Here is a 22,711-nt window from a genome sequence, read left to right on the forward strand (position 1 = left end):
GGTGTTTGAAATAGCCAACAGCTTCCTAGGTAAAGAGAATGCTTTGTGGTATTGTACATATTTTATGTCTTTAGTTTGTTAAAGATCCCTTACATATTAAAGGATAGCAGGGCAGAGATCATGGAAAATACCGCAATGCTCAAAGTTAACCCACCACCTCTCCCCTGCATAGTTTCCTAAAACTATAGTCCTGACACAATTCTTATTGCTTTAGCTGGTACTGAAACTTCATTTAATATCAGACTTCAGTTTGGGCACTTTGGCTGAACATTGGTTCCATGACAGCCTGTAAAAAAAAAAAAAAAAAAAAAATAGAAAGCATCTTTAACAGTTCTACTCATTGATCTTTGGTGCTGTCCCTCTTCCTGTTAGCCTAGGACATCAGGTTTCTACCCTGGAATAGGAGAATTCTTTTGTGATAATATGTGGCACCACTTCTGCATTATTAGAATCTTTTTTCCGCCTCACAGAAAGATGAGTAGAGAGCTCACCTTATCTGTCTGCTTCTACTCTTTTACTGTCCAGTCATCGGCTTAGAGGTGGAGAGATAAAACCACTGTATTCATAAGGGCCCATTAAAACATAATTGTAGAAATGCAATATGCGTATTTGTGCATCTGATCTTCATGGTGTCATATGTTGTCCTAGGCACTTGGAGTTATCTGGGGCTTTGGTGTAAACCCTTGATGTCACCCTTGCCAAGGCACCAAGGTGAGGTAAGTATTGTAAGTAAATTGTTTGTTCTATTTTGGTATGGGGAGGGGATATAAAACAAAAAGCTGACCTTACATCTTTACAAACAGCCCATTTTAACTAAACCGATTGTGGTAGGACTGATCAAAATGCCTATTCATATGGAAGCCTCCATTGCTGACCACCTGCAGAAAACGCTAGTTTAGTCTGATTTTTTATGACCTTCAGTACCACAGTGCTACAGACCTGGAACAAGTTTTCAGATCACAACAGCCAAAGAAAAGTTAGAAGCCCTTATCTGTTAATTAGTTTTTTATTAGTGACTCAAAGTATTGAACATTTGATCAATGTGACACTCAGGTATTTGCATCAGTGGCAGCTCCCGCGTTTTTCTTCCAAAGTGACCTTTTAAAATAACAAACAAAAGGTTGATTAATATTATTAATAATAATAAAATGTATTTATATAGCACCAACATATTACGCAGCGCTGTACATTAAATAGGGGTTGCAAATGATAGGCAGACACAGACAGTGACACAGGAGGAGGAGATGACCCTGCCCCGAAGAGCTTACAATCTTAAGAGGTGAGGAAATTTTTACAAAAGATCTCCCATTATCATTAGTAAAATGTATGTAAAAAAAAATATGTCTGTACAAAGAAATGACATATATAGAACTTTGCTTTGCATGCTTTTGATTTTTTTCTAGATCCTAATACAGGCAGAAAGTATGAGTGGCCAGAAAGGGAGAGCAATCCTGGACCACAGAACCTGTAATGGATCTGGTCCATGATTGAAATACTTTGATTTTTAGGAAATCCATTCCACGTTTCCTGGATCACCTAAGTTCTCCATGATATTGTATTTTCTCTTTGGACCTGATTTATCAAAGCTATCCAAGACAGCAGTGTCTTGGATAATCTCACACTGCCGATATACAGGTATGGGCCTCAATGCATAGTAAGTGCAATAATATTTTATAAAAGAATTAAAGACAAAAGTTACATTTATTTGGGTACTAAACATTATTCTAACATGTCCCTAAAAGCTGGGAAATCTTTATATTTTCAGTTCAGGTCCACTTTAGGTTTAATTTCAAAGGTAGAATCCCCTGTTATTCAGTACCTTGGCCTGCACAATAATTTACCATTGATCTTTGCTGAAAAGATTGATAAAAAATGAGGTGTAGAAAGGTGTTTACTGACATCTCTGTTTGTGGGAATGTGTAAATTGAACAGCTATTAAGGACTGTAATCTACATACACTGGTAAGTGCTGACCTTTCTGTTTACTTAAGTAAATGTTAACAAGTAGCATAATGGTATAACACTGAGAGATGGATGTGACTTGATTGGCGTGTGTTATACGCTTTCAGAATTAAAACGTTTACATTTGCATGTCAGATTTATTTTGCATAATACATCCGATGCTTTGTACAATTTAATGATGACAAGCCTTTGCCCTGGTTTCTTTAACATGCTGGGTATTTTAGGCACATTCCAGGGTTAATGGCTCTTAGGAATTAGTGTTAATGCACTTCTGGAGGAGATGAGGGGCACTGACAGTGGCTCCTGGTTATGATGCAAGGAAATTACAGCAATATATTATACAAGGAGTGAAATATTTATTTTGTATTAGACATTTCATGACTGTGACAATTGAAATAATAACATATACGGTTGATTGCATTCAAACGTGAAAATGCAATGTCTGCTTTTTAAGTGGGCTATCCTTCCCATTGCCCCCCCCCCCTCGTAATGGGGTAAAAAAACATAATAATATACTCATGTTTCTCTTGCCTAGCTTCTGTGCAACCCAGGAGGAGTTACCATTATTCCCCGTCTGGCAAGATCTACCGTATATACAGTAGGTCAAAGCTTCCAGTGAGGATGCTTTCAGTACTGCTTTTTTTTTTTTACCATCTTTTACATAAGATGTGGAGCTCTTGCTATTTTCAGGGATCTTGTCAGACGACCACCACCCCACCTCCATAAAGACAATGGGTCTGATTTATTAAAGCTTTCTAAAGCTGCAGAGGTCCTGCAAACATGATCCTGCAAAGATGAAATGGATCTGGTCCAGAATTCAAAACATTTGCTAATTAATAACAAATGACTTTAAAGAAATCCATTCCAGGTTTGCTGGATCACCCAGCTTCACTGATGAAAGTGTATCCTCTCCCGCATTGGGGAGCTTTAATAAATCAGAGCCATTGTCACCAGTTTGTGTGATGGAATGTCCTGCACAGAGCCCTGACCACTACCCTACTGAACACATTTGAAATGCCCTATTCTCCAACATTTGACCTCATAAGGGGGGCCAATTCTCACAAACACTCCAAAATATTTTGGAAAGCCTCCCCCAGAAGAGTGGAGGCTGTTCTAGGTGGACACTTCAAATAATGGCAATGGTTTTGGAATGGCACCTCCAACAAGTTTGTATAAGTGTGATGGTCAGGTGCCAATAGACTTTTGGACCGTTTTTTTTAGGGTAGGTAATAAACACTCCAATTATTTTATTTGTAAAAAAAATAAGCTTTATATATAAAAAGACAAAATCTAATAGTAATCAGTTTGATAAACAAATACACATATAGATAGATAGGTGGTGGGCACAATGTGACACCCAATATAGGAAGAAGAAATATACAATATTTAAAAAAATAGGCTACATTTAGCAGCGTCCCTAATTACTTAAAGAATTGATTTTTGGCTTTAGTAATCTTTTTATATGGAATTATGTGCCTCCAATGGAAGAGATTTCTGTGGGTCTGATTTTTAATGCCCTGGGCTGTGTTGTACCTGATACCCAACCCACCAAAACACTGAGGCGTGAAGGAGGATTTAAAGGGATGACTGTTAGGTGCATAACCATACATCCTAACCAGTTGTATGTGTACACATATCTGTTAGAAAGAAAGTTTAGTACTTGAGTGTAAAGTCATGTCAAATTGCTGTCTTTGGCTTATGACTATGAGGCAATTATAGTAACAGTGTTTTGTAGATAGCTTTTGGCATTATTACGGAAAGGGCTACTAAGTACACAATGCACATTTACAGTTTAGATAAAGATGTCTTCTGTAACTGTTAACTTCCTTTAAGTTTTATCAAATCTTATGCAATTTACAGCATCTGTTAGGCTGAAGACCTTGGAAGTTATGACTTGAGGTTGAGCGCCCCTAAAATGCAGAGCATAATTGTTATTCTGAGTTGTTTATTATTATTACACAATATTTATATAGCGCCAACATATTACACAGCACTTTACAAAGTCCATAGTCATGTCCCTAGTTGTCCCTCAGAAGGGCTCACAATCTAATGTCCCTACCATAGTCATATGTCATTATCATTATCACAGTTTAAGTTCAATGTGGGGGAAGGATAATTAACCTAACTGCATGTTTTTGGAATGTGGGAGGAAACCCACACAAACAATAGGAGAACCTTCAAACTCCATGAAGATGGTGTCCTGAGCGAGATTCCAACACAGCCAGAGTGCTAGGTTTACAGGCATTTTCTGCATGGAGTTTATATTTTCTCTCCATATATGCAAAAGTTTACTCTAGGCATTTAGTTTTCTCATCCCCCCCCCCCACTTGTAGGTTAATTGGAGTTTCCCCCATACTGACCTTTGACTTTGTTAGGGACATTAGAATATGAGCTCTGTAAAAAGTAGGCAGTATGATTATCTGCACAGCACTGTGTAATATGTTGGCACTCTAAAAAAAACACGGTAATGATAATGTGTGATTTTTTCGTTGGTACAATTTGCTTAACCTGAAGGCAGAATATCTAAATGATCGTATCTAACCATTTTTTTACATATGCGAACTATGCTAGACAAATGCATCTTATTTTCCTCAAATTAGCTTTTTTTCTGCACCATGAGTATTGCTCGGTTCTTTTTATACCTCCATTTGAAACAAATAGAGCATGCAAAGTCCATACAATGGCCTTGTCTCCACTTGTGTGAAAGATGCTTTGTGTGCAAATGCTTTACAATTCAATTCACATGTGGTTTTTAAGTGTTATAGTGCTTTTTTTGTGGGTTGGAATCTATGGTAAGATAAATAAGCAGGATTGTAACAAGGATTGTAAGTAGCAGAAAGCTGAAACCACTACAAAAATGCGGGCATAACTATTATTGTCTGCACCAAATTGGTTCTAAAGTATGAATTCTTATTGGCTTTATTTTTGATTGTTTGTCTGCATTGCTGTCTTTGATCATTGCTTTGTGTTTTTGTTTTTTTAATAAATGACTGAAAGTTACCACTTCTTTGTATATTGTCCTATTTCATAACATGAGCATGGACCTGCAGGGCATATATAGGACTTTTCAATTTTTGACTACTGCAGTCTAGGCTTTACAATTAAAGATGGATGCTGATCATAAAGCTATCAAATTTTAACACCTACATTAAACATATTGTCTCGGGCAGGAATCTGATGTGTACAGAGGTCATCTGACGTCGTTCATGGATCTGTCCTGAGGGATCGATGAATGACCGACAGTGAACGACAGCAATACAGGCAAAAGGAGGAGAGCACAGCTCCTAAATAGAACAGAACAGCGCTATGTGTACAGTGCTCATTTGTTTATCTGTCTTGGTTTTTTCCCTGGAATTGATCACGAGAGATTGTTTACAGTGACAATACTTGTCGTGTGTACACAAACTTAGCTTACCCCCTCTTTTTGCCAATCACTGGAGCAAGTTTTCAGATTCCCAAATACTTTACTAAATTTGAGTTCACGTAACTTGCTGGGACCCAAGATTTCTATTTTCTGGTTTGCAGCATAGGATAGTGGGTGTTGCTGTCAGGGTGATGTGAATATTTCCCATTTGGCTGTTGGGCAGCACGCTACATTTCCAAATGATGAATTTAAGCTTCAGTACTTGCAGGTAAAAATTTGGAACATGTATGCAGATAAGATCTCACTTTACTCAGACCTTCTCTATCTGCATATTTGTTCAGTGCTTGTGAAAGTATTGAAGTCAAAGGTTCAAGTCAGATAGTTATCCTTTGTGAAAACTTTCTTAAGAAGGGTTATTTAACTAGTTAGGCTAAAGCTACACAGCCTAAATCTCTTGTTATTAGGTGAGGTTACCAATGTCATTATACTAAAGATATTCAGTAGATTATTAGTAGCTTAATTTCTATATCCCTTTCCGGTTCCGTTTGGAGAGATTTCCTTTATGTCCTTTCTGAATCTAAAGGATCCTCTCATCCTGTGTCACTGTCTGTGTCTGTCTGTCATTTGCAACCCCTATTTAAAGTACAGCGCTGTGTAATATGTTGGCGCCTTGTACTGTTTATTAATAATATTAAAGAAATGCCTATCCTTTTAAAAAGATAAAACATTCTAATGAAACTGCGTATTCTGAGCTTATTATGTATATAAGAAAAACTGGTACTATTGGAAGTACACCATCCATAGAGCTGGAATTTCTCAGCCACATTTTATTGAATGAATGATGGATGAATGTCCTTTTTTTCACTATTTTAAATGGAGAAATGCACACAAGCAACCTGGTGGCATCATTTAATTTTTATTTATTGCCTGGCAGGAAGTTTTTAGTAAGAACATTTCAACCAAACTGTTTTTTCCCCTAATGTTTGTATAGAGTAAAAATGTGAAATCTGACAAGCTAAGACACAGAAAAGTCTATTTATAAAGCAGTGAATCTGACATTCATTGAAACATTTTTTGAATCTTCCAGATCTATGTTATTCAATAGCAGTAATTGATTTTTCACCAGGGAATGTTTCATTGAATGTCAGATTCACAGAGTACATAAGGGAATTAAGTATTTTTCAATTATTTTTCAAAGTAATATTCAACTGAATGAAGAATGAAGGAATGAAGTATTATTCATCTTCCGAATGAAGTATTTATAGTTATTTGTACATTTCTGTTATGACCATTGAACTGCCTGTACATCAAATATGGGTTGCAAATGACAGACAAATACATACAGTGACACAGGGGGAGAGGACCCTGTCCCCAAGAGCTTACAATAAAGTGGGGGGGGGGGATTACCACACAATAAGAGGGGATAGCAGTCTAATGATGTAAATGGATTCTAAGGGTTTATCAGCATTACTTTTTTGGGGCTTTTGGGATCCATAAGTTATGGGAGGCACCAAAAACTCTACTCTATGAAAAAAAGTTATGTTTGACATATTATATTGCTACATGCATATTTTGCTTGCATGTCTTCTGCAGGTTACAGATCAAACTTGCATATAAAAAAATGATGTGAAGAACTGACCACCAGAATGGAGGTGCGATCTTCTGGCTATTGATAGTTTTCAGTTGAAGAAAAAGTAATGTCTACTAATTACCCTAAACTCTTCCTCTCAATCCATAACCAGATGTTGTCATTATTAAGCTGACAAATGTTTACAGAGTGGGCTGCATTCTTCTTCTGATAAATTAGCAGCTCTCGTGTTCTGTGTCTTTTCAGAACATAACTAGTAAAACCTGTAAACACCAATATGATAATCCTTTGTAAACTGTATGATATATATTCTTACCTTTGCCTCTTTTCTTATATTTATAGTGTTTATCATTAATTTTTTTCCTTTTTTTGTTATTAGAAGGTTAATTTATAATTTATTTAACTCAAAGAAAGGGCAAATCATTCAACCTTGGCACACATTTTAGCTGTGTCTCCATTTAATATAAACAGTGGTGCCGCAGTATTTAGGTAGTTGTGTAATTTATTGGCTCATCTTAACAGGCTTGTGCATTAAAGTTATGGCTCAGCAACGCCCACAGCCTTTTGAATTAGTGCACTCCCCCCTTCCCTTTTGAATTGGTATAGGGGCATTTCCTGCCATGTCCTCAAATGAGTGCATCATTCACTTCTGTGGAGCACTTGAAAACCATTTCTGACAAATTACTGCAGGCTGCATCCATCAAGGCTAATGTATCTTCCATCTCCAACAATTTTACTGCGCCGGCTTCTGTAATTACCACATAGACCCACCTTTGTCCTGCTTAACACCTATCATCTTCCAAATACCAGCTGTTTTACTTTCAGACCTGGGAGGCTTTTGAATGCTTTTGTGTGAGGTGGCTTCTGGCTGAAAATTCTATGATCATTTATTGAATTGAACATGGTAAAGCACGGTGATAGTCTTAGTAGAGTAGCTTCTGGGATTTTAGTTTAGAGACTGAAAGACAAATTCTGGTTGGTTGCAATAGAATACTGTTTGGTCTACTAAACAAATCTGTTTGTAAGAACCTTTACAGATTTTTATTTAGTCTATTTTCCAATGTACTTCATTTTGCCTCACAGCCCTGGTGAAGCATGACTGCTGAACTCCTGTAATGTGATGGCTTATCAATTTCCACTGCTTAATTGTTGATAAATCCAAAATGAGCTTTATACTGGATTTTTTAAAACAGTGGGGGGCTCTAATCCAATTATCACAAGTCTTGGGTTAAGACCCTGTTCCTCAATTCTGTTGAACCCTAGGTTTTCTCCAGAGGTTGCTTGAGGGGTTTCTTGAGCAATTTGTACTTCTCAGGTCAGTTTAACTGAGACCAATGGTCTTTTTGCTTATTTGTAAGAGTGATATTCTTCCCCCTGGCCAGAAATGAGAGGCATTCTTCTCACTGGCCACTAAGTTAATGTACTGTGAGTTGGGGCTGTACTAATTATAGCAGGGGTTCCATAAGACCTGAAACGTATTTTAGGGGTTCCCCTATTTAAAAAGGTTAAGAAAGGCTGTGATAATTGCTGATGGTTACGTATTTCCTCTGACATACATTTATCTTACACCACCTGTTTATTATTTGTTACCTTTCATGTAATACATTGCATTTCTGTATACATTTTACATATTTAAAATTATCCTTGTTATCACTAATCAAATTAGATACAAGTACGACTTCAAAAATATGTCATACATTTTTCATACAACTGAAATAATGTTATCATATTTATGATATATATATATATATATATATATATATATATAAGATTACTGCACAATTACTGACAATAATAAACTCAATACATTCAGATTTAATGGTGCATTTATTATATCATAATTAAAAATCTAGTTCCACATCACCATTCTTTGGTCCCCATAACCCCTGTTTTACAACTTCTGTTTTTATGGGTACTTTGTGTTAATTTAATACAAACATGCCCCTAAGGTGTATACTGTTATGTCTAATACATTTTCAATGAGTGTTTGTGTTTTCCAGACAAAGCTTTACATTTTGTAGTGTGTTTTGTGTAAAATATGTATTTTCTAAACTTCCATGGTAGTGTTATGAGTACAATAGGCAGACACCACAAAATCATGCAAAGTACTTCACTTACCACATGTTGAGAATTTCAGCATTATAAAAGTAAAATGGAATGCAATTTAAATGTGAGGTAAACACATGCTATAAACATCTTAAATGCAAGCTATTTGTCCCTAAAAGCATCTGAAAGCATGTTGTGTTTGACTTTCTTCTTAGTATAATGCATGTGTGTACTGTGCCTAACAAGTTTATTGTTATTATTGTGTTTTGGTTAGTGCAGTGTTTCTCATCCAGGGTTCCTCCAGGGGATGCTGGGGGTTCCTTGAGCAGTATGAAACGTTCAGGTCAGTTTAATTAGCACCATTTATTTTCTTGACTATCGGTAAGGGTGACATTCTTCCCACTGGCCAACAATATAAAAGGCATTCTTCTACTGACTACCACACTAATATACTGTGAGCTTTGGATATAGTAAATATAGCAGGTGTTCCCTAAGACTTAAAGGTTTTTTCAAGGGGCCCCTCATGTTAAAAAGTTTGGGAAACACTGGGTTAGTGGTAACTAGTGCTTTTTAGGGTGTTCTGAAATAGCAGCTTGCTGAAAATGAGCTAATGCTGGCTGGACACTGTTCGATGTTTGACATTTTCCTGATTATTATTGAATCTCTGGATTTATGGCATGCATTACTTAACATGAAATAAGTTTTATAAGAAATCTGATCAAATACAAGTATTACACCACTCAATAGAAAGTTATTTGAACGTTGATAGCCTAAATACTAGAGGCCAGTTGTGTTCTTGCTTAGATTTTTGATGTCCAAAGTCTGTCTTTTCCTATCTCTTGGTGCTTCCCCCCTGGTTTTCTGCAGGCGTTTTGTAGTGGGAAGACCTGCTGGATCTCACCCACACCTCTGCTATTCACAGGCCATGTACAAAACAGTAATGCTGTCAGTGTCTGGGATTGCAAAGGCATTTAGTACATTCAAAATAGGTCATATGTGGCTATTTATATTATTTAGAATATATTTAGCTTAAAGCATTTGTGCCAAGTTCAACTTTGTCAGGCACAAGAGCCGTATGGCCAATGTGCCAAAAAAAAAATGACATGGGAGCTTATGCACTAAATTCAATGCTACTCAGAAATAGTTAGGAAAGTATACACATCACAGGCTATATTTTCTCATCCTTTCTTATGCTGACTTCATAATCTAAAAATAACATCAGAATTTCAATTGTTATTTATGTATATCTAGATGAAGACTAATAGGATTGAAACAGTTGCTTTTGTATAAGGTCATCAATGCCTAGATTCCCAGGGTAAAGCACAGTCGCATACAAACATCCACACCATGTGCAGAGGATATGCATCATGTAGATGTTTGTTTATGGCTACTAGTTTTGCAAAGCTCTTTTGTGAACATTTTGGAAGTGATTTTACACCTGGGAGGAAATATTAAATTATATTTTGCTGCGATCCAGTCGGTCTTTCTAAACTGCCATTCTGTCTAAGAGCTGCTTCTTTCCATGTGGACACATGAATTCCAAATGATCATTGGTCTCTCTATTTTCCTGAGAGAAGCGGACTGTGTTCTGCAAAACTCGTAGAAACCTAATTGAGACCAAATGTTATTAGAGACTACAAAGCTAATTAGATATGTAAATTGTTTCTTTAATTGCTTTTTATGGTATTTTACCTGTCTTAAATACAGTGTATTTTTTATAATTTTATTACTGTATGATTTATTGTGGTGATATAGGTATGCCATCGCTGTTATGTTTCCTAGAGCTGCCAACTTATGGTAGCCTATGGTGTTGCTGCAGAGGGCTTTTTTTTGCTGTCAAGATTGTAATTTGGCTTCCTAAACTCAAATAATTTCCTTAAGAAAAATCGTTGGCAGGTAAATATACATTGCAAGGAGTTTACAAATGTGTTGAAAAGTATCACCTGTCCATACTCTAGAGATACTTGGGCAAACTGACTAATACATTTGGATGCTCTGCTCTCTTTGATTATAACTAAATGAGCAATTTCTTGCTATTTGAAAAAGTGCAGCTGGAGGATTCAGGCAAATCAGTGGAAAATGAGATTTCTTTTGGAATTTTAACATCGCAGAGCTGATGTACAGCCCCCAGTTGTGCCATGACAGTGTTTGGAAAATCCTAGCTAGTTTTAGGATTGATAGGAATTTGTACTCTTTAGTAATATTGTTTCAAGACCACATATGTGCTTATAGAGAATTTAAATCGCTGTGTGTTGGGTAATGCACACATTTTGCAGCTCCATAGAAAACTTGGTTTCAGGTGGAAGTCTTAAGCAATCCATCAGCCCAAACTGATATTATGTATTTTTAGCATTCTAGCAATATTTTGTGGCATTTATTCTTGTGGGTGGATTTGGGATTTTAGGTGCCACTGAAGTGGAAAATATAAAGACTGACAGATGGTGAATAAACCCTCAAATATTTGTGAGAACTGACAGTTTAAGGAACAGCTTCAGCCAAGAGAAAATAGTCAGTGAACAGGTAATACTTTCCAGAAATCATAGTCAATTATATTTCATCTCTACTAATCAGTTGAAAATTTCCAATATAGACTTGTTGACTTGAAGAAACTTTATAGTGGGATACACCAGGCTTTCTGTAAGTGAGAGACAGTAGGAAACATGCAGCAGGTGTGTTCAGGAATACATGTAATACACCAATAATACTAAAGGGTTCCCAGGCCAATTATTAGGAAAGAGTTGGATGGATTATTACACTGATTTTATGACTGAAAAGCCTGAGTAAGATTGACTTTTATCCCAGCATTCATCTAAAGGCCTAAAGCGAAACTATGGGTAGTCCCCGAGTTAAGGACATCTGACATACAGACACCTCCTAGAAACGAACGGGGCTTCCCTGCCAATTTGTGTGCAGGATCGAGGCTTTGTCCTAAGGGTAAAAGGGTCCTTTTGCTAAACACAGCTGAGAAACATCTTGTAACTCTTTAATGACCAAGACAAACTGTGCAGTTGTTTCTTTTTGTTTATCAAAGCACAGCTTGCACCGGAAGTTAATGAATGTCTGGGCTCCATAAAGTTTTTTTTTTATTTTTTGCTTTGTTTATGATTAACTCACAGTGAGGATTTTATACAGTAACTGACACCACCCTGCCTAATAAAATGTTGAGACAAACATCTGTCCCAATTGCATTTATTAAAATAATGTACCTGTTCTGACCTACATACAAATTTATCTTAAGGACAGTCCCTATCTTGTATGTAACCTGGGGACTACCAGTATAGCCTGCATTCCAAAATGGGAATTTGGAAGCTATGGACTACAGTTTTCAATTTACTATAATGGCTGAATGCCCACAGCACATAAAGGTTGCCTCAGTTTGTGTGCCCAGAATTCAGTGTTATACAGGAAGAGTTTCTTGTTCCATTGAGGAATCCAAATAAATGTGTGGAAAATGGACCTTATAAGAGACATAGATTTTGGTGTGTGTGTGGCTGTATCTAATTGTATTAAAGTTTATTTTACATTTGATTATTTTACATTTTTTTAACAAAATCTGTTACATTTAGTTATTGCAAAAATACATGTAAAAACGATCAGTGAAGTGTTCCTGGCCATGTGTTTCTTGTGTTCTCTTGCATTCCTTGGGTGGTTACATTTTAAGAGCCTCTAGATGGAGCTTCAGCACTTTCAAAGTCTGGCTAGGTGCTTGTGTCTATTATATAGTGCACACCGAACCCATATCACATTCATGTCTCATGCTTCATGTGGTTTCATCATGTTAGAAATGTTTACATATTGGGAGCTTTCTCTCCAGTTTTATGAACATACACATATACATATACTTTTGAAAAGCAGAACATTATTTATAACAAACAGAGGTAATGTTGTAGTTTAGAATGGCTTATTTATTTCTTAACAAGGATTACAGATGAGATTTAAAATTAGACATTTTGACATATTTGAAAACCTTTCACGTTCTCACAATATTATAGTTTATATATTTTTTTTATTTGCTGTTAAATGCATTCCTTTTTTGAATGCTGAAAAAATCTCCAAGTCCTCATTAATTTTTTTTTAAATGTTTAACATTTTAATCTTGTAAACTTGCATTGTATTTATCCTCACACACATTTTGAAGCAAAACTTTTAAATGCTGAAAATGTAAATTTTTATTTTGTTACTATTCAGTATTTATAATTTGGCAACTGTATTGTCCACTGTACAAACTATTAATATTATTATTAATAAACAGTGTTTATATAGCACCAACATATTACGCAGCGCTGTAAATTAAATAGGGGTTGCAAATGACAGACCCATACAAACAGCGACACAGGATTAAGAGAGGACTATGTAAATGTTTCTTGTTCAAGCATTCATTTTGGCAACATAAGAGAGAATGCCAGGATCAGATGACAAATTCTTTAGTATATTACAGAAATACACTTGTATCAGTGCCTAGCCCCGAAGCAGCTTTTATTCTAATGTTTCTTCCATTGGTCCTCTCCTTCTATGTCACTGTCTGTATCCGTCTGTCATTTGCAACCCCTATTTAATGTAATATGTTGGCACTATATAAATCATGTATAATAATATTATTAATGATGATAATATTGGTACACATGCATACATACAAACTTCAGGCCAGTTATGGATTGTAAGAAGAAACTGGTACACCGTTCGGAGACTCATACAAGACATAAACATGCAGAATGTGTCCTTGATTAAAATCAGTCTTTGATTGCATCAAAATCACCCACCATTTGTCCACTGTATTGCCTCACTTACCTTTCATATGTCCTCTACTTACTTAGCAAAGCTGGACAACCCCCAAAGAGTTTTGGTGGTAGGTGGGGGAGATGGGAATCTTGTTAACTGGTGGGACAACTAAATGAGAAAAATATGCTTTTTAAAGACTAGATCCCTTGCAGGATTTCAGCATGGGCAAAACACACTTTAACACATTGGGTTAATGTGCACAACCATTATAAATTATGTCTTCTTTTTGAGCTTCCAATGGTCCGGGATTTTATCTTCATCCTTCAGCTCCATGATGAGCTTGTCAGGTTGGAGCTATTGTCTGTTTACTTTATGGTCAACAAACAGATGACAGTCTGGTAAATTTGAGGTTTTACAAAGAACTGCTCGTGTTTGTCATAACATGATCTAGATGCCAAAAGTGCTGATTTCGTTTTCCCCCACTGGTGAATACTTGGCAATGTGAATGATCACCGTAGAAATGATTTTTATATGACTTTAAGGTATTGTGCAGTAAGGTTGCTGCTTGTTTTTTATAATCACTTTCAAATATATCTTTAGGGCAGCACAGTGGCTCAGTAGTTAGCACTCTGACCTTTGCAGTGCTGGGTCCCAGGTTCAAATCTCGGCCAGGACACTATTTGCATGGAGTTTGCAGGTTTTTCCCGTGTCTGTGAGGGTTTCCTTCAGGTACTCAGGTTTCCTCCAAAGTCACATGTGTTCCTGTATGCCTTGCATTAAATAATCCTGCATGCTATCATTTAACACATTACAGTTGTGTGAAGTGTACACAAACATGCAAAACGGTTTGTGTGCAGTTTTGAAAAGAGGAGCTAAGAAAATTAACTTATAGCACATAGCTTAGCCTAGTGCATCCACACTAGCCCTGATTTAATAAAGTTCACCAAGACTGGAGAGAATACACTTTCATCAGTGAAGCTGGGTGATCCAGCAAACTTGGAATGGACCTGGTCCAGGATTGAAAACAATTGCTAACAAATAGCTTGACTTTTAGGAAATCCATTACAGGCTTGCTGGATTACCCAGCTTCACTGATGAAAGTGTATTCTCTCCAGCCTTGGAGAACTTTAATAAATCAAGGCCACTGTATTTAAACATCAAAAGGCAAAAACAGTGAAAATCCTGATAAAAACCTATATAAGGAACTGTTCACGTTTCTTGTCTATTGCATATGTGTTTATAAAGCCATTAAAGAAATTGCACCCTTGTTTTGCCATGTAGCTGTTAAACCACATTAGACAGTGAGGACGATCAATCTTGCCAAACATATTTGTTTCTGCTGTCACACGGCTGAAATCTGGGAGCTACTAATAGAGCAGTCTGCATTTTAAGCTATGACTCCGGACTGACATCGGGGCCTGGAATCAGTCTTCAGAGCCCGCTAGCTGGCAGGCTCCGCATACTGTCTTTCTGCTCCACTAGTTTTGTTAATATGTTATTATCATAATTAAGATATGATGTGGAGAAGAGTTATCGGCTATAATCCATAATGTCTTCCTCTTAGAATTATGCACAGGGCACACCTCAATGTCATCAAATAATTTATTAGACCAGTAACAAAACATATTAACAGCTGATAAAAAATGCCTTCTTATGCAGTTTATAGTGCACCATAGCAATGCATGTACATAATTAAGATTATGTAAAACATATGCCGGTCTTCACACAAAAGAGTGGTTAGACACGCAAGGAGGATTCAAGCACCTAATGATTGTTACGATGTTACATGACCCTATATTTATACTAATTTTATGTTTTTTTAGTGTTGGATATAGTAAGTTTTTTATTTTTTTTTGTCTTCAAAGCCATTAGGGATATTCTTTCTGATTTTTCTGTCCCTGTAACACCCAAAAAATATATATGGGTTGAGATTATCACTTGGACATAATGGCACAGGCACCATTAAAAACATTATCAGAAGTTTTAACCTATCCTCACAGTACTTTAAATGTGTTTGGTTTTTTTTTTGTAATGTATTCATGTTGGAAAGATTTGTTTTTACTGCCTGTCCTTGGACAAAACATGAATGGCAATAAAAACCAGATTAAGGGGTGCTTGAAGAAAAATCTCCAATTTTGCATATTTTGAATGGCAATCTAATACACCCTAAAGCAGATGCAATCTTGTACACTGCATTATAAAAGAAATTCTTTTTTATTTGTGTGGTAATTTCACAAAATAATACAGTAAAATCTTAATCTAAAAATAAGCCTAAACAGTATAATGAGGTATATACATGTACTTACTGTAAAATCTATCCCAGACTCACAGGAGCCCCAAACTTCCATGACTTCTGGGGACAAAATAAGTACATCCTTCCCTTTTGCAAACATAGTGTTCTTTGTCTGAGTGACCTGAAACCCCAACACATTGAGGCTGATTTACTGAAGAATGTGAGAGTTTTTACACAATTAATTGTTTTAATCTTCAATTCAATTATACATTTCTCTGGATGCTGGGGTTGTCAGGTTTAACCTCTAAGACCTTCTGATATGACCACATTTTTGTTATGACAAAGCCCAAATATATTCCTACAGTTGGAGCTTGCTTCTAATGGCTTTATCAGTACATGTTTTTTGGCCCATTCTAATAATGAGCAAACTCATAAGCAAGTAGGGATGTGCAGGGGTGGAAATGAGTGGGTAAGCTTTGGTACTATCAGCATGGCATGAGATTTAGCTGTAACCAGAGAGTTGAGAAGGCAACTAAAAGTTTTTGAAACTGTAAGTGCTTTTCTTCAGGTTTGCTGGTGTTCCAAACTCACCTGTCTTTTGAAGCATGGGGATAAAAAAGCACAGCCCTCTTATTTTGCTAACCATAATCTATTATAAAGCCCAAGCACCCACAGATTAAGGCTGATTTACTAAAGAATATGAGAATTTTCACACAATTAATTTTTCATTTCAATTATACATTCATGGGGATGGTAGGGGGTGTCAGCTTTCTGACATAACATTTTTACTGTTATGAAAAAGCTTTAACAGATTTGGATAATAATAAATCTTGCTGCTAAGATCTTTCCCAATTCATGTTTTTTGGTCTATTACTTATATTGGAGGTTTTATTGACCTTTAGTTAGGGAGGGCAGATATATTAATCACCTTTACTGTTAGTTATTGGTCATGTGAAATGCCGGATATTTTATTTGTTCTTGTCTGAAACTTTCAATAAATACATCGTACATTAATACATACATACACATCATACATAAATACATACATACATAAAAATATCGTATTGCCGAACTAATACATACATACACATCATACATAAATACATACATACATAAAAATATCGTATTGCCGAACTAAACCCCACGGTACTCACCTGCCCCTGTTCCCTTGCAGGCGCTACCATCTTCTACTTTCTTCACTCCCTCCTTGTGATCTTTGGCCTTCTTGATTAGCTGGGTTGTGCAAGAGTTTATTTATTCATGAGCAGAGGAAGCTGGGAATGGCGGGTATCCTGGCAACCCAAGCTCACACTGCGCATGCGTAGCTCATCTTTTTTCTACCAGAAACTGTTGTGTTGAGTGATCAGGCAGGTAAGAGATACAATTGCAGAAGGAACAGCACTTGTCTCATGCAATGGTGACCTGGCTGATAATGTATTCCTAAAGTTCAAACTATAGTTCAAACTTTAGGAATACAATCTTCTTGAATGTTTTTTTCTTTACTATAGATATTTAGTTGGTTTTGCTTTCTTTGTGTCCGGTGACTTGTCGATTATGGCCAGATCCAGTGACACTGTTATGTCTGTGGGACCTTTGCAACGTAAACCCAGCAATTTTTTTTAGATAAATCTGGCTTGATTGGTTTATGATCATATTATGATTAGGGTAGCTTTTTGTATGGTTATGGAATGGAAATATTTGAAGCTGCCACTGCTCTTGTTTTTAGGGTGCACTTATTGAGGCTGGCATCCTTATTAAAACATCTGAAATGAATTTACCTGCTTTATCAAGGTCTGTGATTTATCAAGTCATTGAAAGGATTACAAATAAATTTAAAATGAATTTAAACTAATGTTATTGCAGATTCATATTGGCTGCTGTTCTGTTTAAATATAAATAAGTTCTAATAGTTTCCACCTGTTTGTCTTCATCAGGAACTCTTTTATGACTCCTATAAAGTTTAGAGAGAACCTAAACATCTAAATCTAAAAATCTGAACTTTATAGCAATAGCAAAATGGCAGAAACATTTTTGTTACTTGTAATTAAACACTAAAAAAGTACCTAATGAAATCATCTATATTATTTTTGACTAAAAAAGATAAAGTAAAACCCGCTAAATAAAGTAAATGCCCTCTTATGCAGTGGTTACATTTTCAGTCCATATTCTCAAAATACTGCAAGATACTTGTTGATCATGATAAATAACCATGTGCCTTTCTGTACAGTGGTCTGAAATCTCGAACAATTCTTCCCCTATGTTAAAAAGATAAAGGTGTTTGTGGTTAAAATCTGAAGACAATTCTGCTGCTCCATAGACCAAGTCAGACCAGAGACCGTTGTCACCTTAGGGCAGGAAGTGTGTTACAGGCAGGGTCTCCATCTGGGAAAATTATATATTCATTTTTTTGAGTTTAGATATACTTTAAAGATGCTGATGCAGCACATACTTGCATGATGCATTGTTCACACAGGAAGTTTTAATACCTTCCAAGTGCCCCTCAACCACCAGGCTTTTAAAGCCTAGGGCACACTTTTATGTTAATCAGACACTACTAGGTTGACCAAATTGCACTTAGCCAATAAATTCAGAGAGCAATTGAAGTGTGACCCATCAGAGGCTAAAACAGAGTTACTTAAAGCTGTTTTGCCTGAAGGGCCCATGTGTGCAAATTCTAAATGTGCATTGTACTAAGATAAGTAACAAAAACTAAACTGCAGGTAAACAGCTAAAAACACTAAAAAATACCTGTAAAAACAGATTGTGTTGTTTTTTTGTTTGCTGAGCATGTTGGGCTTTGTAAGAAGCAAGCCCAGCCAGCACTACATTTCACTTGTTACAAGATAGACATGCCAAGCTATCATTAAGAGATGATGTGGACTTTTACTTCTGATTTTCCTTTGATATGAATTTGCAGTATTTTGCAGTATTTTATACTTGACTGAGAATAGATTTATTGACCTAAAATAAACACATAAATAGAAATTTCATACAAAAGACATTATGCAAACAATGTGCTTCTAAAGCAGGCTATTTGTTTGGTGTGTATTGCAATGGGCCCAGGAGGGAGTTATTATTATTATTATTCTTGTTATTAATATTATTAATAATAAACAGGTTTTATATAGCGCCAACATAATATGCAGCGCTGTACATTAAATAAAGGTTGCAAATGACAGACAGATACAGACAATGACACAGGAGGAGGAGAGGACCCTGTCCCGAAGAGTTTACAATCTAGAAGAGTTATGTGAATATTGCATGTAATTGTTATCACTCTTTGGTAACTTTCACTTTGCAGAATAATGTTACATAGTGTGTGCTTGTACAAAATTCCCTGCATTTGGGGGACAATTTTAAAAAGCCATACACACTGTAATCACGTGTTGCAGCTTAATTAGGAGAAGGCCACATGCATATTTCACGCAGAGATGTAATTCACAGTAATGTAAAATACCTTCAACATAAACACCCCTGGAAGCTGTGTTCATCTCCCTCTCAATGGTATCTTCCACATTTAGTTGCAAACGTTTTTCAGGAATCTGAAAGCACTGCATTTCAAAGAGCAATAGATGCTCTCATTGTTATTGTAATATACAAAAGAGAAGCTGACCTTTTCAAGAGGTATTACAAAAAGAATTTTGTCCTGAAATGTATCCTTACAGAAGCTGTTGTCAGTATTGGTAATTTTGTTGCTTTCCAGGTTTACTATTTTTGTTGCTTGGTAACATTTTTACAAAGTAGCAAAACATCTGTATATCTTGTGACCTTCCTCATGGTGCTCCCTCCGAAATCCTTTTAACTCCTTCAAGGTCAAAGCAGTCCTAATCTTAGGCTTAGTCTACATGGACATTTTCCCATGCATTCCAATGGGCTAATTTACACCAGGACGTTTCCTTGAGGCATGTTTATGAGCGTCATCTTTTTAGAAAATGAAATTGCGGGGTTAACACTGAAAAACGCCCAAAAACGGGGAAAAACGCTTCCATTGATTTCCTGCGTTTATAAGCACTTGAAACGTAAAGGCTGTAAAAACGCAGGAAAGCGTGGCATAGACTTTTTCCAAATGCGTTTTGAAGGCAAGCTTTAAAATGCTAATAAAAGTGCAAAAAAAAAAAAGACATATAAACTCTGTAGGAACAATTACATGCGTTTTTAAAAATGTCCGTGTAGACCCAGCCTAAAGAGTTGGATTGTTTTGATCCAGTATTTAAATTTGATACAGATTTTTTTTCTCACAATTAAGGCATTCTTATCAGTTGTAATAGTATATTGTTACCGGTACATGTTTGCTGTCATGTTTAATAAAAACAAAAACACACAAATATATACACGCTATAAAATTTAGAGATATGAACATTTTTTATGCTGCTGAAATAATATTACGTCTACTTGTGCCTCATTGCACGCAAAAATCAATTCCTCTACCTCTTTATGTACGCAATGTTTTAAAGGAAATTGTAAATGAACTGGGATTGTTTGTGGAGATGGCTTGCAAAACAAATTATTTGTTTCCCCCCATTTGTTTCCTATTTCCAATCTTTACCCCGAAGCACCTACGTCTGTGGGATTATAAATATACAACACAGTGCTTGCTGATGAGCAAAGGAAATTAGGTAGTAAATACTACAATGCCAAGAACTACCGATGCTGGTTAGAACTGGTAGATAGTTTAATATTGTATTCCAGCCATCATATCACTTATTGGGAGGTGTGTGCTTGCTTTTCAGATAGACAACTGATGTTATAACTTCTCCAGATGCTGTCGGGAAGCAGTTAAAGTATTTTTTCTTATGTTGTATTCTTTGTAGCTGATTACATTTGTATGTAAATGTTAGAATATTTTGCAGTTATCTTATATTCCTTTTTAAAGCTCTGGTATCATAATTACATTGTGAATTGGAACTGATCTGAAAAAATCAATGCCATTGCTGAGGGCTTTTACGTAGGCTTTTTAAACAAATTGGTAGATAATATTGTGAGTGTTCGTGTGGTGAGAATTTTGTAGCAGATACCAGCATCTGATATTTATTGTATATATACGGCTGCTCACTGGCCGCTATATTTTGAAGGTCTAGCAAATTATTCAGTCACATTAACAGCAAGGTGTAGAGTTCACATGGTCTAGAAACCAACTGGCTTGCAAATGATCATCTGGGTAAGCCCAGTTCAAAAATCAAGTGTGTATGGGTATATCCCTGTTCCCATATTAGCTGTTGCATTGTTGTAGTAGTGGGATACCTTGTTGTGTCTATGTGATGTTTTATGCATTTTACATTTTTTTGGATACAGAATATAGTGAATTTGTATGCACATCTATGTATTTATTATATACGTTTTGTATGTGTTTTGTGTATTTCTGCCAAATCTGTACAGCAATCGAACAAAAAAGTCCATCACTTTGCTTCTGTGCAGCTTCCTTCCTGAGCCTTAAAACAAGCCTTCTGTGCCCTGTCTTTTTGGCTACCCCACTGTGCTCTAGGATTCATTTGTCATGGAATGTTGTATAAATATGATATATTTACTAAAAAGTGACCTATAGTAAACAACAGTTTAAAAATGTATTAACTTAAAATAAATAAAAACAGCTAAAATTTAAAAGCATATGATAATATAACTTTTCTTTAATGGTAAAAAATGGTAACTCCTGGAATGATACTGGAGGTTTAATTAAATGTTTAAGCTTTTAATTGTAGATATAAAAATGTGCTTAATTCCTTCTAATAAATATTTTTATTTATCTTAACTCAATTCATTTTTAAAAAGATTGTTGTTCTTTTTATTATTTTAGTACCTAAATTAAATAAATATACATACATATTTATGTGTGTAAATACATGAATACATATTTACGATTCATTAAATAAATATCTGAATTGTGAAATATTTTGTTTAAATTTTCTACTACAATCTATTTTTTTTTTTATCATAAAATTAATGCTGCCTATAGTAAGGTTTCATTTTCATGAGATAGTCCTGTGTACTTTTTGCAAAGTGAAGTTTGTGTGACCTAGCTATGAATGTTCACGCACATCATCACTGAGACAGATTGCAAATATAAAGTTTCAGGTCCAAAGTATTTGAATATTTAGCATGTTAAAATTGTAGAATATAAATTCTAAATAACAATTTGTCTTTTTTTTTTACTTCTTACCTTCTTACGGATGTTTCTTGGTCAAAAGAGCCATTAAAGTCATGAGTTAATATTGCTGAACGTAAAGCAAAACAAGATTTACTTTGCAAGGATCAGGTCCAATATTTGTGGAGAAGTTGAAAAAAAGTGAAATTAGGCTGAATAATTGTTCATTCATGTGGGCCACTCCAGCTTGTTCGCTGGCTTCTCGAATTACATTGCCTAAGGTTCTGTGCTTGGTTGGCTATCTCTACATCTTAACGAGGCTCTGGGAATTTCAGAGTCTCTACAAAAGTTTGCTTTGTGTTTCCCTCATCCCCCTCCCACCTCTTCTTGTTTTTCAGGATGCTTCATCTGCTGACATCAGGAAAGCCTATCGCAGGCTCTCCTTAATACTTCATCCAGACAAGAACAAGGAGGAAAACGCAGAAACTCAGTTCAGACAAGTAAGTCCTCAATGTAGCGTGAATGTTATTTTTTTATATATTTTACTTCTGTTCTGTCTTTTGGTTTTGATTTGTTGGTATAGAATAATATTTATATTTATCCAGTTTTTTTTTAAGAGAATCACTCATAAATCTCTGAATTCCAGTTGCAATGAAGGCTTTAAAGTTTTGTCCCAATCATTTCTTTATTTCTGTGTAGCAGTAATTAGATAGTTGGAATG

General features: G+C 35.8%; 1 protein-coding gene and 1 long non-coding RNA gene across 2 annotated transcripts in view; one reads left to right on the plus strand and one right to left on the minus strand.

The window, feature by feature from the left end:
• The window catches only part of DNAJC1 (DnaJ heat shock protein family (Hsp40) member C1), an 83,396-nt gene that overhangs the window by 7,000 nt on the left and 53,685 nt on the right, over positions 1 to 22,711 (plus strand). Inside the window, exon 2 of the mRNA XM_072412738.1 lies at positions 22,389 to 22,490. Within this exon, the coding sequence (XP_072268839.1) occupies positions 22,389 to 22,490 (102 nt within the window). The remainder of the gene's footprint in view (positions 1 to 22,388; positions 22,491 to 22,711) is intronic.
• LOC140331594 (uncharacterized) lies at positions 936 to 22,455 on the minus strand. Its single transcript, XR_011920948.1, has 3 exons — positions 22,066 to 22,455; positions 13,748 to 13,846; positions 936 to 1,098 (listed from the first exon to the last, which is right to left on the minus strand). It is a non-coding gene; the product is annotated as an uncharacterized lncRNA (long non-coding RNA).

Source organism: Pyxicephalus adspersus, chromosome 5 (genome assembly GCF_032062135.1).
Source record: "Pyxicephalus adspersus chromosome 5, UCB_Pads_2.0, whole genome shotgun sequence".
NCBI lineage: Eukaryota > Metazoa > Chordata > Amphibia > Anura > Pyxicephalidae > Pyxicephalus > Pyxicephalus adspersus.